Source organism: Chanos chanos, chromosome 9 (genome assembly GCF_902362185.1).
Source record: "Chanos chanos chromosome 9, fChaCha1.1, whole genome shotgun sequence".
NCBI lineage: Eukaryota > Metazoa > Chordata > Actinopteri > Gonorynchiformes > Chanidae > Chanos > Chanos chanos.
In genome coordinates, this window is record NC_044503.1 from 17293658 (window position 1) to 17308955 (window position 15298).

At 41.4% G+C, this 15298-nt stretch overlaps 1 protein-coding gene across 3 annotated transcripts; it reads left to right on the plus strand.

Annotated features, from left to right (window-relative positions):
- Positions 1-284: 284 nt before the first annotated feature.
- On the plus strand, positions 285-10297 carry LOC115821266 (interleukin-17 receptor E). Of its 3 annotated transcripts, none has more exons than XM_030785048.1 (17): positions 285-597; positions 1540-1555; positions 1759-1848; positions 3128-3234; positions 3954-4043; positions 4193-4322; positions 4460-4605; positions 4756-4824; positions 5010-5076; positions 5183-5361; positions 5771-5818; positions 5908-5953; positions 6191-6345; positions 6538-6606; positions 7294-7345; positions 7629-7736; positions 7870-10297. In XM_030785048.1, exons 1-17 carry the CDS (start codon positions 490-492, stop codon positions 8952-8954), a joined length of 2565 nt encoding a protein of 854 aa, XP_030640908.1. In that variant the 5' UTR covers positions 285-489; the 3' UTR covers positions 8955-10297. The 3 variants fall into 3 exon arrangements, with proteins under 3 accessions (XP_030640908.1, XP_030640909.1, XP_030640910.1); XM_030785049.1 differs by having other exon boundaries at positions 3131-3234; XM_030785050.1 differs by lacking the exons at positions 285-597; positions 1540-1555 and adding an exon at positions 1962-2073 and having other exon boundaries at positions 1771-1848.
- Positions 10298-15298: the final 5001 nt, after the last annotated feature.

Consider the following 15298-nt stretch of genomic DNA (forward strand, 5'->3'; position numbering starts at 1 on the left):
TCTTGCTGGAGATTATGTGCCACCTGACATAAGCATCAAGTGTGAACAATATATTGTTCTTATCGTTTCGTTTCTCAACGGCCGGAACCCGCAACCAAAACGGTTTTATACCGTTTTCTATAGATTGTACGTGGGTTGCCTAACTCACTAAGTGTTCCACAGCTCGTCCGGGAAGTCGCGAGGGGGCGGGGCACGGTTTAGTCATGCGAAAATATGCTGCTGCCTCCGCTTACAGATTATACTCTTCTCAACAACAGAGGCACACTGTACAATCACTGCACTGGGAACCTATGATTTCCGTTCATACTGGATTCTAATGTTTGCTGGGACAGTAATGAACTTTCGTTTTGTCAAGGCTAAAAGTTATCTGGGCAAGCTGTCCTGTAGAACTAAAATGTCATTTCTAACAGCAAATCGTGAACAGTTTTGGAGTTTTCAGAAAGCATCAAGTTAGGGTCGATTTACGGGGAGAATTGTCTTCACCCAGCCATGTGCCTTGTATCGGTACTGGCGCATGTGACTCTTGTCCTCCACCTGTTTGGACCGTCGATTTCTTGTCAAAAGACCGCACGGCGACCTGTCTTAACCGCTAGCGAGGTATGATTTTTGCCTTTCAAGAACAGGTTATTCTTGAAATATGAGCTAAGTGTTAGTAGATCTGTTAGTAGACGGTCTTTACATGATCCAGTGTGAATTTTCAGCTGTACCGTTTAAGAATGCGGACTTTGGTCTTGTCTCAAGAGGCTGTGGAGACAAAGTTATGTATACTAACCAGCGTGCAGATATTTATCATTTTTAAAATTTCAGCGTTTCTCCCTCAGAACGTGTCGGTGCGATGTAAATTATATACAACAGGGATCACAAATAACAAACGGGCACTTCCTTTTTTTATGTAAAAACTTAATCACTCTATAGTTATTTTCGTGTCTATAACTTCTACGCGATAATATTTTTGTAGTAATATTAGAAATATGTAGCACTTAAGACATATCAGAGAAAAGCAGACTACTAGCATGTGTTTACATAACACGAATGTACTATGGTAACCTACATCAGGGAGTTTGACACTGAATTCGAAAAGCGATCAATGTTAACTGCTCTAGAACCGCACTGTAGCATACAGGGTGCACGTACAGATCGCCATCGTGAATACGCACAGTATCACAATGCATCATACTGAACCAGCTCTGCGTTTAAAACTCAATCCTAGAAGTGACTGTGTGAGACACTGAAAAAGAAAGAGGGAAAGGGTGTACCGTACGACCCTTTCAGAATTCCCCCTCCTCTCACAGGTCACTATTCTGATCTGACATTGACATTTTGCGAACTGTCTCATCGTCCACCCCCGACACATGTGCATACACACACACACACACACACTCACTCACACAAGCATACACACAATGCATAATCAACGTAAGAAGTAATAGTCATTTTGTGAATTAAAAGCGGAGAATGAATATTACCGCGAGTGATGAGTTAACTTCGTTTTGCTTTGTTTTCTCTCCACTGTTGCCCTGTCTCTCCCTGTTTCGCCAGTACTGGTCTCTTACTGGTAAGTTGTGCCACTTTGCATGGACTTATGCTCCCATGGACTTATGTCATTTTCAGACATGTTTCATTACATCACTGGACTTAAACATATGTTCTGATAAAATGTAAAGCCATCATTTAAATGGCTAAAGAAAACTTTGATGATGATGATGATGATACTTATTATTTTAACTTTTTGGTCAACTGTTATTTGCCTGATCTCAGATTTGGACCGACCCAACCTGTCACTTTCCACCCTTTCACTGAACAATTCAAATGTGTGTGTGCGTGCGACTATACGCATGAGGCCACTGGGTATGTCACAGTATCCTCTTACACTATCTCTTACACTACAATACCTGATTAGAATCCAAAAACTGTATTCTTAAATACATTTCACTCCAGCTTTGGAATGCCTGTTGTTACAGTCCTGAAAGCACGAAATGCAAATACAACAACCGTTTCAGTTCACCTATCAGTTTACAAGAGTCTCCAAGGATACGTAGCACACGTGAGCGACAAACGGAAGTGCGAATGCGGGTAGGCTACCAACTCCAACTGATTGGTTGTGGGTTGTGTTGTGTTGTTGTGGAAAACCGTTGGTACCTGAAATTCAAGCATTCAAGCCCTTCAGCGTTGGCATGGGCACAAAAACTACATTACAAAGAGACATTTTTAGGACTCCGCGAGCGCCAAAAATGATTATTAATTAAATACATAATAATTATTAATGGTATTAATGGTAATTGATTGTAGGCTATGGTAATTTAAAAGTGGTTTCTACCACAGTTCTCAGGATGCGGTAGATAAATGCGGTCAGCTACATGTAGAAGGCTGTAGTAGGTTTGTGATGAGAGAGTAATATTTTCTTATCCGAAACGCGGACCAGTTGTCATTGTCTACACCATAGGATGATCGGTTCTGCACACCGGTCTGTCATTTTGATTTTGGTCGTTAGGTCCCCAGCCTTTAATGTACAGTGTGACACTCTCAGGCACATAACGGCGTTTAAAGCAACTGTGCATACCGCATTTATCCGGATTGACCATTGAATCATGTCAGTGCAGCCATGCACGTGTTGTATGTATTCATCGTGTCAAATTAATCAATGTTACTGTAGCCTAAATGTACACATGGGATGGAGGTTTGGACTTGGTCCGTTAGGTTACGTTTAATAGTATCTCATAGACTTTTATGTTTCTTGGCTTTTGATTTTTAACCTTGAAAACATAGCTTTTGTATTCTAATATTTAGGTCTTGTTTTTTTTAACCTTGGAGGCATACAAAACGGGCAGGCACAAGAGTGCAGTTATTGTAAATGTTCATTTGTAAGGTGTGAGAGTTTTGGTCCCATTCTAAGGGAACAGAGTGGGTTTTATTTCTCCTAACGTGGTGGGTTGGTGTTTTGAGGAGAAACCCAAACCAGTATTTGAATCATAGCTGATTATTATACTGATGATAGTGATTACTGTGGTAAGGATAGTGTTAAATTCACTAACTCCAACAGCAGTGGAGGCATAAATGAAGAACTTCTCCATACTGTCTCTTACGCCACGCCCCCCCCCCCCCCTTTATTTTTCATACTGGTCCTCAGCAGTTGAAGAAAACCGTCGTATCCATATCGTGTTTTTGGAGCAGGCATCTAACACTAACAGCAGGGTGATGATTTGGAGAAGCCGCTCCAAGAACAACACACTGTTGGTAAATATCTCTCACTCTATCAAATATTATCAGTCTGTTTTACACTGCACCTACAGTAATATCAATGCAATCAGAGTCTTTCAGAGTTTTTGCCTAACAAATGGCCCATCATGCAAACATTCACAACTGAGCAGACATCAGTGCTGTGTCTGTTATGATAGAAAACACTAACGTATTTAACAGTCCAAGCATGTCTTCACCCATAGCAGTAACACCTGTAATGACTCCTTCCACACCTGTAAAGACTTAGGTGTAAAGGTGAAACAGATGCTCTCAAGAAAATGATTTTGTGTCTTACCTGTGTCGTAAGGGCTAATGTTTTGTCAGTTTTCTAAATTTATGAAAGTGTAATTTTACACTCAGAAACAGAGTGGAGGTGCTACAGGTGCTAAGCGAGTGTTAACATTGATACACTGAATACACTCACGCACACGCACACACACACACACACACGCATACACACATAGTCTCTCAGATATTTAAGTAGTCATCAGACTAATTGTTGAATCAGTACTCAGTGCTATTTAAAGGTAATTCAAGTTATTCAATTACAAGACTGGCCAAATATCCTAGAGCCATTTATTGGTAGGATATAAACTAATAGCCTTAAGTTTGTTCTCCTTCCTCCTCTCCCTATCTCTCTCTCCCTATCTCTCTCTCTCTCTCTCTCTCTCTGTATCTCTCTGTCTCTCTCTCTTTCTCTCTCTTTCTCTGTATAGTGGAAAGAAAGAAACCAGAGGAAGACTAAAATTAAGACCAATCACTCATATTGGGATTCTGATAAACCTGGCGTCAAACAGACGACTCTGGTATGAACAGTCTGTTAAGCTTGCATTTCACAACAACCTCCACAACTGTCTGACCGTATGACCCTGAATGACTGTGTCAGTTTGTATGTGTGCACATGTGCGTGCCATGGTTGGTAACTGTGTTTCTGTGCCCCTCTGCTGCCCCCTAGTGGAAGCTAGAGTATGACTGTTTCCAGACTCAGCCGGGGTATCGAATCCACGTCTCTGTATACCAGTATGGCAACACAATTGCTGAAACATTTTACACAGCAGAAAACAGCAAGAGAGCAGATGCAACAGGTACTCTCTCTCTCTCTCTCTCTCTCTCTCTCTCTCTCACTGTGTGTGTCTGTGTGTCTTCACGTGTGTGTGTGTGTATTTTTGTCTGTGTTTGAGGGAGAGTAATGCTCTGTCTTTTTTTTTTGGTTGTGATTCAGTCCCAGAACACAAACTGTATGTGGACCAGCAGCTAAGACGTGTTGTGGTTGATGTAAAGGGGACAAACCCGGTGAACGTCAGACTGTGTTACAGTGCGCCTACACATGAAGAGTGTAAAGACCTTTCTCCCCCTGTTCACTGGCATGTAAGTGTATGTCAGTTACAGAGGTGTCTGTGTGTGTGGGAGGGACAGTGGAATGTACAGAGAGTGTTTGTGTCACCATGTGCCCTCTATGCAGAGTTATTTTTTGTGTAATATTTGTCTGAGATTATTCATCTGATTCATCTATTTCAGATTAATTCCACTCATTCTTCCATGGTTAATCTGACATTTCCCTTCCTGCTGCCTTGTTTATGTGTCCAGGTAAGACATTTAGGTGCAACATTTACAAATCCTTATTCAAGCATCATACATATGACATTCACCCAACTGTACCAGAATGTCATTACAACCTTATTCTCATGATGAACACAGCCATAATCTTTATTAAGCCTCAGTATTAAACTGTATTAATTTAACAACTCTGTCTGAATACAATCTGCTTACAGCTTCATTATGCTGAATCTGATGCTAGGAGAATCAAAAAGTGCCCATTTGAGGACATGTCATTTAATGGTAAGTGTGTGTGTGTGTGTGTGTGTGTGTGTGTGTGTGTGTATTTGTCTGTGGGAAAGTATTTTTTGAACTGGAACGGACTTGTAATTCCTGTGATCTCCAACAGATGGCAGTGACGTGCTAGCCTCTGGTTCAGTGAGACATTACACTTCGTCCAGTCTATTATGGCAGCCTGTGTGCCACTCTGCCCAGTTAAAACCCTCTGCCTCCCTCTGCTGGAATCACCATGGCAACCTCATGAGCTGTGCTGTTTTACCCAACACCACACTGCCAGAAAACAACCTGGTACATTACAAATACGTAGTTTTATAGTCCTACACTTTACTGTAGTGTCATAGACTTATTGTAGTGTCATTCACTTACTGTAGTCTCATAGACTTACTGTTGTCTCATAGACTTATTGTAGTCTTACTGCACTGTATTACACTTACCGTAATGTTATGGACTTATTGTAGTGTCATAGACTTACTGTAATGTTATGGACTTACTGTCTTGCCATAGTCTTACTGCACTGTAATACATTGTGAGTAATAGACTTATATGCAATCATAGTTACACATCAGCTGATTTATATGCAGTTGTTACAGCCTATTATGAATGAGAAATTGTGGATACACTCCTACAGTAAGCTATAGCTGCTGTTTTGTGTAGTGAAACTGAGAATCATCTACTTTGTGGATTTTTGTTATAACAGATATACAATATGTCTGCTGTGGATGAGCACCCTCAAATGTGTGTAAAGGTAAGGCATTTTCCATTCATGTGTCTGAGTGAATGGATGTGTGTGTTTGTGTGTGTTTAAGTAATATTTTCTCTTCTGACTGTGTGCAGTTCTCTCTGAATGGAGCCCAGCGCATTGAATGCCCCTTCCAGTCAGGTCAGTAAACAGAAGGACCAGAAGAGGACCAGGAGAATGATGAGATCCTGCCATTTTGACTTGGCTTGTGCTATTCTCATAAAGATCTATCCAGTCTTACCTCGGTGTTCCCTGAGGCTAACCTCACATGTCTGCCATCAAAATATGTTAATTGTTCTCCACCTGTCCCTTCCCCATATAAGCTCTCACTCTCTCTTACTCTTTCTCTCTGTCTCTTTCTCCCTGTCTCCCACTCAGGTTTGAAATCTCAGTATGAGATAAAAATAGCCCCTGGTTCACTGGGTTTCCAAGTGTACTTCACCTCAAAGATCCCAGCATCCTTTGCGGCCCAGCTCTGTGTTTGGGAGAGTGGAGAATGTGTTGCCAAAGGCAATGTCCACATTGTTGAAACGGTTGGTCAGATGTGTTTGTGAGTGTGTGTGTTTGTGTTATACAGCTACAGTGATTTGTTTCATTTCTGTTTTGTCACCATACACTCTGAGTGATGAATGATAATCCAGTTTGACAGGGCATTGTTAATAACAGCTCTCCCATAGGCGGGTAATGTTTTTTTTTTTATGATGTTTTTTATTTTTTTCTCCCAGGAAAGAGGTTTCACAGACACTGTATTGGCCCTGCCTGTTGCGTATCTCTCTTCTGGATTGTGCGTAAAGGTGGGAACCCCAAACAACTACCTGACAATCTGTCTGACAATCTATCTATGCATTTGCCTGTGTGTTTCATTGCTTTTCTGTCTCCCCAGCTATCTTTCAGTCAGCCTCTGTTTCGTCCGCTTGACTCTCAGTTGTTAGGTTTTGGTATGTTTATGTCTGACTGGCAGAGTGTAAATCTTACTATCAGTCTCACAGACTCACCACTTGTTTGTTTGTTTGTTTGTTTGTTTATCTTGCAGCATTATTTTCTGTTTGTCAGCTGTTAAACTCTGACATAGTTAGACCTGTTAGCACCAGAGGAGTATGACAGAATTACGACCTTAAAACAACTTAGACTTCAAAAACTTAAACTTAGATTTTTTATGCTTCTCATGAGTTGATCTGCATAAGTCCATTGACAAATGAGTGTCTGTCAAATTAAAACAATGGAAATGAATAAGGAGACTAAGAGAGATGTATTAGTAAAAAAACAAACAAACAAAAAAAAAACAACTAAAACCATGCAGGCCTCTCTCTCCCAGAGGAATGCTGTCCTTGGCTTTTTTATACAGTATTTGATCTCTGTGAATGCTGCCTTCAAGAGAGAATGGAAAGTTGAGTTCAGATGTTTGATATATTGCACTTGGTGTGTGAGCCACACATTTACATGACTGAGAGGAGTGTTAATAATGATTATACTGAATACAGGTGTGGCGGTCTTACCCTCCCCTTTACGGACAGAGGATCATTTGTCCCGTCGGTAAGTGTTTTTATTCTTCTTAAGTATGTGTGCGTACGTACATGCGTGTCTGCATGTGTGCATTTGTGCATGTGTGTACATTTGTGTGTGTGTGTGTGTGTGTGTGTGTGTGTGTGGGTGTGCGCATGCATATGTGTGTGTGTGTGGGTGCATGTGTGGGCATGTGTGTGCATGCATGTGTGGAGGTGTGTGGGCGTGTGTGTGTGTGTGTGTGTGTGTGTGTGTGTGTGTGTGTGTGTGTGGGCGTGTGCATACTCACCATTTTTGTCTTTTCCTAACTCAGACTCCAACAGGAGATGGGGTCTCATTGCGGGTGCTGCTTTTGTCCTGGTGCTCACTCTAACAGTTCTGGGCCTGGTCACCTTCAGCATGCTTCAAAGGAGAATCTCAGGTGAGTCCCAAAACAAATAAGAGTGTGTGTGTGTGCTCATGTGGCTGTGTTTGCATGATAAAGTAACTTTAGTAGTAGACAGACTACCTCAACAGTCCCTCTCTTTTTCCCCTCTCTCCCTCTCTCTCTGTAGTGTGGAAGCATTCAGGCAGAAGACCAGTGTTGTTGGTGTGCTCATCTGATGATGCAGCTCATGTATCTGCAGTATGTGCGTTGGCTTCTGGCCTGCAGGGAGAGCTATGTGTAGGCATCAGGCTGGCGCAGTGGGCACAGTGTGGTGCCCAGACCTCTCTGGCCCAGCTTGGGCCTGCGCCCTGGTTCTATGGGCAGTACCAAGCTGTGCAACAGGGAGGGGGCAAAGTTCTCATTGCCTGGAGCTCTGATGCCCGAAAGGCTTTTCATACATGGAGAGAGAGAGAGATGGTGGAAGTCAAGAAGTGTAAATCAGAGAAAGGAGTAGGAAATGAGTTGGAGGGGAAAGGGACGACAGACGAAGAGAGTGAGAGCCGAAGAGAGGGATGGATGGACAATCAGACAAGGAAAAAGCATGACATGAATGGGCAGATGAAGAAGTACAGCAACAGGCCAAGAGAAAGACTGCAAGAATGCAAAAAAGAGGAAATGAAAGAAGAACACCGCAAAACATGCTCAAGTTCAATTACGGGTCCTGTGTTCAATGCTGCCCTTTCCTGCCTGTGGATGGAGTTACAGGGTGCTGGGCGGGGCCAGGACATTGCTTTGATATACTTTCAAGGCCAAAGTAGCAGCTGTCACATCCCAAAGGACTTGAGGGGTGTTCAGAGATACTGCCTGCCCAGGGACCTGCCTAAGTTAGTACAAGAGCTGACTGTGACAGGGTCAAGGGTAGGGGCAGAGGAAACAATGGATGGCTGGCAGTGCTGGCCCCAACTTCTTTCCAAAATGTTCTCCCTCCGGTTATCAAGGCAACTGGCTAAAAGACTGAGCGTGTGGCACCCTCAGACAGGCGGGTCGCCATGCCAATCAGGGTCTCCTCTGATGCTAAAGTTATTACAGGAATGGAAGAAAGATAAAAACAGAAAGAAGACAAAGAAGAAAAAAAGAAAAGGAAGGCCAAGCCAAGACTTGTCCCAAAGGGCAACGTGCGAGTCAAAAGAGAAGGTGAAAGAGAAAGTGAAAGAGAAGTTAGGCAGAGAGGCAGCTGAGGCAGAGAGTGAAAAGCTCATGTTGCAACTTTAAATGACAACTTTTTTAAACCACAGGACCCACTCATACTAGCGTCTCCACAGAAACGTGAAGTTAACTAGGGAATGTGTGTAATCTCTCAGTACCCACCACCACTCTCCGCTTTGCACCCCCCCAAATCTCTGATGGACAAGTTTACATATCACACACGGATACATGTACAGATGTTTTGTTTTTGATAGTTTGCTTTCCCATGGAATATTTAGTTGTTGAAAGCTACCTAAGACCTACAGTTGGCAGAAGGCCTAAACCTGGCTTTCTGCCCACCATCCCTTTCTGTTACAGCTCTACACAGCTGGGCTTGGATTAGCCCTACATTAATTTATATTTCCATGGTTTTACATAAAAAACAAAAACAAGTTGTCAAATTGTGGGTATATGCATAGGTTAATGTATGTCAGTGTTTCTAAGTTGTGCATGTATCTGCGAGGTGAGCACGCCCACTCATGGTCAATCCTTGAGGCCCACAGTAACATGGGCTCCTCATTTCATCTGAGCACTGGCTCTCAGTTGTTCTCACAGCCCTGGAAACAGGGATAAAGTCTTGTCTTATTGGCTGGCAACCAGATATCCCACCCACTGGCACCAACAGTCAAATATATGCAAATGTTTATCAGCAGATGGAGAGAGATGACGATGTCTTAAAACTGAGGTTCAACACATTTACATGATCTGCCAACATTTTTGCATTTAAATATAACTGCAGTATTATATGTCTTTATATATTTATATAGTCATACAGACCAAACAACTCATAAACATGGAGTCTGAATTCATGCTTTCTGTTTTGCATGCATATGTATGCATCTGTGGTTGTACACAGGTCAAGACAGGCTGTTTTTATTAAAATAAGTTATTAATGATATCAAAGACAGGTGGTATTGTTTATAACCATGTAATATGTTCACATTTCAGCAGACAGTCCTGTGTAAGAATGTATTGTCACAAAAACAATTTAACAAGCTGCACCATTTTTATGTATGTTTCACGTTTCTCTCAATGTGTAAACAGTGCATAAAAACAGGTTTGTATGCAGTGTTGTGACAGTCTGCTCTGCACAGGTATGGGGAGAGTTTTGTGTTCATACTTGTGCAGCGTACCATTTTTCATACCGACGCAGTACGATAAGCTTCAACAATCTAACCATTAGTGTTCAGAAAACTGTGAAAAACCATTGTGTGGTGACTTGCACACTTGGAATGCAACAAAATGAGTTTATTCTCAGAGCTCAAGAAACCATTTCATCATTTAATTTCTACAACAGCACCATTAGTAAATTAGCAACGGATCAGAATTTGTTCATACTGGTACATTTTTTATTTGTGCGTAATTGCATGTCATCATAATAAACATGATTCATAAAATAAAATATTTTTATACCAAAATATATCAAAGGTTTCTCTATTTTTTAGACACTCTCCCATCGAAACCTCATATAGTAACTAAGAAATACAGTTAGTTTACTGGTAACCAAGCTGGAGTGTGAAAATGTTCATTGTCTGACACAGGCCATTAGCACTGAAGACCTCAGAGATGATGTAGAAATGTTACAGGCTTTATCGTTCACTCAGGGTAACGTATAATCATAGAACCACATGGCAGACCTGCTCCTGACGGGTATCTGAGGAGCATATTAACAGACACACTTGAATCACTCAGATTTACTGACAGAGAAGTTACAGAAACAACTACTACTATTGCGCATGAGAGCACATGGATTTCAACTCTCTGTAAGGCTGTGTTCACACCACAAATTAATAACATGGTCGGTCCACACTTCAGCACCTAATGCAGCCATGTTTGCAGACAGCACAGTGAAGAATTAGAGATATGTTATCTCGACTTGCTGGATACAGTTAGCTTTCATCAAAGATTACTCCAGTTATAATGCAAATGTCTTTAACTGTGTGTGGCAGGGTTACCAGATGCCAGGCCCCTGTCCAGCATAGTAGTGAATTACAACCCCCTATTTTAGATCATTTTTACAAGTTTTCCTTCATTTTCCAGTCCACAAAATGAGCTAATGTGATTCAGTGCAAAAGAGGCAAAACTTCAGTAAGTCTGAAGATAAAAATATTTGAGATCTGAAATTAGCGCTTAAAACATTAGATGAGAGCGAATTATACAATGACAATGGGGGGCAACTTTTTCTCCAGGGCTTTATAGCATATTAGGGCTGCACGATTTGGGTAAAATATCTAACTGCGATTTAACTGACAGATATTGCAATTGCCATTCGACTTGCGATATATATCTTTTGAAAGTCAAGATTTAGTTCAGTATACACTGTGTAACATATTTAAAACATGAGATGGAGCATTACCACATGAGACACCATGAACCATGAAAATATAAACTGCTCTGCATTCTAATTCAAGGATGAGAACTTGAAGATATTGCTTCCAACCTGCATTTATTACATTTTTTCTTACGTGGCTTTGTTGAATACTCGATTCTGTTTGGTCAGTTACGGCATTCTACGGTCTGTTATTCCTGAATAGCAGACAGCTGCTATGAATAACAGAAAGTTGCCATGGGCGCAGTTCTGATCATTAAAGGACCCATTTTTTTGGCGGAACCAATAATATCAAGTCGATATCAAGTGTCAAATTATTGATTTCTTTAGTACGTAGCCGTGTAATAAACGGGATAATGTACAGCGAGCCGGTCCTTACTGCGAAATAAACCCCGACAAGGTGATGCGGTCCTGCATCACCCTGTCGAAGTTTATTTCTCAATAATGACCGGCTCGCTGTTATCCCGTACTTAATTGGCATAGATCATAGAACATAGAGCAATCGAACGTGGAACAGTTATTACAAAAGCTGTGAATGTGTTAAGATAAATAAACAAATAATAATAATTAATAATTAAAAACTGTCCAAGGTTGCTTCTGGTTCAAGGGACATCACTTTCCGCACCATTAATGTAAGGATTTCCTTGGGTTTCACGTATTTGTTGTTGGCGGGCGTATACACAGTCGCCTTGAGTCACTTCTGATTGGTGATCATGCCTAGTACGCGAGGAGCACGGCACTTCTGATTGGTGAGCATGACTGTCATACAAGGATGATTGTATGAATTTGTAAAACTACCGACACGACAGTTTAAACTCTGAGTCAGACACGCTGTATAACGCATATCCTAAATCGCAGCCTTTTGCGATTTGGTAATCGTATTGTTTCAAATCGTGATTTCAATTTGAAATCGATAAATCGTTCAGGCCTATAGCACAGGATGTATAGCCTAAATGTTTCGACCCTCCGAACAGTTGTTTTTACCAGCTTTGGAGGGGATCCAAGTCTTAATTAGGGGGGTCAGACCTCCCCCAATCCCCCCTGTGGGAGATTCCAGTGTCTGTATTACAGGGTAGGAACCGCAGCTTTCTCTGGAGGAAAACAAAGCATTTCACTCACTCATTATCTAAGCCTTTTACAAAATAAACAGAAAATGCTCTGTTGTAGCACATGGGTTAAGAGCATCCTCTGTCATTTTTAATTAGCCCTACATATGGAATGAGATGGGGATCCACCAACAGATGTTATATCAAAAAACACACAACTGCTGCCCTACACTGAACTTGCTCTTCCTGGCTGTTTTTGCTGAGGGGGTTTGGTATGTGTGGGCATAGTGACTATGCATTCCTGACATAACGCAATGGAGCTGTCAGGGTTCAAGTAGGCAGAGCTTACTGTCAGCCTCTGAGTCACAAACACATACTTCACTCAGCAGGTTCTCAACTGATGCCGAACATTTTTTGATCATCAGAGCAGGAAAAATGGCTTAATATAGCTGTCAATGGCTGTTGTTCTGACTAATTTAAAAGTTTTTGAAGCATTTGTATAGTTGACTGCACCCCACAGTAAACGTTGCACAGTTAGTTGGACGTGATGTATGCATGCAAAGTATGAATGAAGCAAACTTTCAGCTGAACATGCAGTTTCACTCTGCTGTTCTGCTTGATTAGATTCCACCTTCAGACCGGTCTTCCTGAACAGGACTGCAGATAGGAATGAGAAACAAGTCGAGGAGTGGATCATGTGTTTTTTTTTTATTTGCTTTATTTGATGTAGATACTCAAATGAGTTTGATTCCCTGTGTTTAATGTGCTTGCTGAGGGTCCAATGAGATGTTTCTTTTCAGTTACTCAGTCCTGAGTTTAGACCAACCAAAACACTGGTTATTGCTTTTATTTAACTTTTTTTAAACCATTTAGGGCCAATTAATATGAATAAGAATGAATATTAATTCTCAGTTGAGTTTTTATCTTAACCAAACAAGAACGCAGACTTATGAAGCAGACAGACACCAGATATGCTGTTGCATACCTGCAGCTGACTGGCTACATTCTACCAGCATGGACAGTGAGTGCAGTAGAAAAGCTGGTGTGTTTCTCGAAAACAATCATGACATATGTTGATGTCATGGACCATTTATACCAAAATATCGCTGAAGAGAAATGGGAAGGCCATAGGTTTGAATCAAAGCAATGATAAATGACAGCCAAATCCTCAGCAAAGCACTTAACCCCACAGCTACTCACTCCTATGGTTACTCAACCCCACAGCTACTCACTCCTACAGTCATTCAACCCCACAGCTATTCACTCCTGCAGTTACTCAACCCCACAGCTACTCACTCCTGCAGTTTCTCAACCCCACAACTACTCACTCCTATGGTTACTTAATTACTGAACCCCACAGCTACTCACTCTTACAGTCACTCAACCCCACAGCTACTCACTCCTGCAGTTACTCAACCCCACAGCTACTCACTCCTGCAGTTTCTCAACCCCACAGCCACTCACTCCTATGGTTACTTAATTACTGAACCCCACAGCTACTCACTCCTACAGTCATTCAACCCCACAGCTACTCACTCCTGCAGTTACTCAACCCCACAGCTACTCACTCCTGCAGCTTCTCAACCCCACAACTACTCACTCCTATGGTTACTTAATTACTGAACCCCACAGCTACTCACTCTTACAGTCACTCAACCCCACAGCTACTCACTCCTGCAGTTACTTAACCCCACAACTACTCACTCCTACAGTTTCTCAACTCCACAACTACTCACTCCTATGGTTACTTAATTACTCAACCCCACAGCTACTCACTCCTATGGTTACTCAGTTACTCAACCCCACAGCTACTCACTCCTACAGTTACTCAGTTACTCAACCCAAGAGATACTCACTGCTACGGTTACTCAACCCCACACTTAATCAAGTTACTCACGCTTGCAGTTAATTAACTAATTAATTCATTATTGTTACTCACCTCCACAGCCCCCCCCCCCCCCCCCCCCCCCCCCATTGTCATTCAACCCTCAAACCTCAACTAAACTTTTACTTTAGAAGTCTGTGAGCTCTGAGGATAATCACTGTAAGTCTCTCTGAAGAAGAGAGTTGACTGGATGAAACAAATACATAGATATACTTATTACAAGTGTTAGTTATTACCTTTGAATCACATCAAATTTCCACTTTCTCTCTGACTGTCCTTTACAGACTTGATTTTAATGGTTGATTTTGTATGACTATAAATGTATCTAGACATATGATGAGATTCAGCAAATGTACTCCCATGTGTAGTCTTTTATCATTTCCACTCAAACTGACCCGTTAAGAGTTGTAAAATTATAAACTGATTCACTGCGCTCAGTAGACTGTATTCACTCAATGATATAATCTATTTTATTTGAAATGTTATGCATACGTTTCTATGTGGATGAGATGTGGGTGTTGGGCTTATACTTTTCAGTCAAAATATGTTGCTTTGCTGAGGTCTTTATATTAGTGACCCAAGCCATTTTTCCATAGTCGAATTCCAGAGATAAGGTGACTTTAGGAATCTGATTTGTTTGCCATTATCTTGTTATAGCCTGAATTGAAGCTGCAACACTGGTTGTGAGTTGGTTTGTATTCCTGGATTGTGTCAAATTATGCACAGTGCTAGGACACATGCACCTACCACATCTATGGGAACAGCTCCTTGACTTTTGTGTTTTCTTTTTCTGTGAGGTCAGCTGCATTTACCACATCTATGGGAACAGGTCCTTGACTTTTGTGTTTTCTTTTTCTGTGAGGTCAGCTGCACTGAGAGCTGCTGTAACCATGACCTTTTACGCTCCCTCACTTAAATACCTTTGTCTTTGTTGTTAGCGCTACGTCAATGACTAACTTCAACGGTTTAAACATTAACAGTATGAACCGTTACAAAAAGTGACCAGTGATATTTCATGAAAACTATTATTAAACTAGCGAATATGATAAAGATTTCAGTGTTTGTTTGTACAATCTATTGTTATTATCATCACATAGCCTAACGTGGTAAA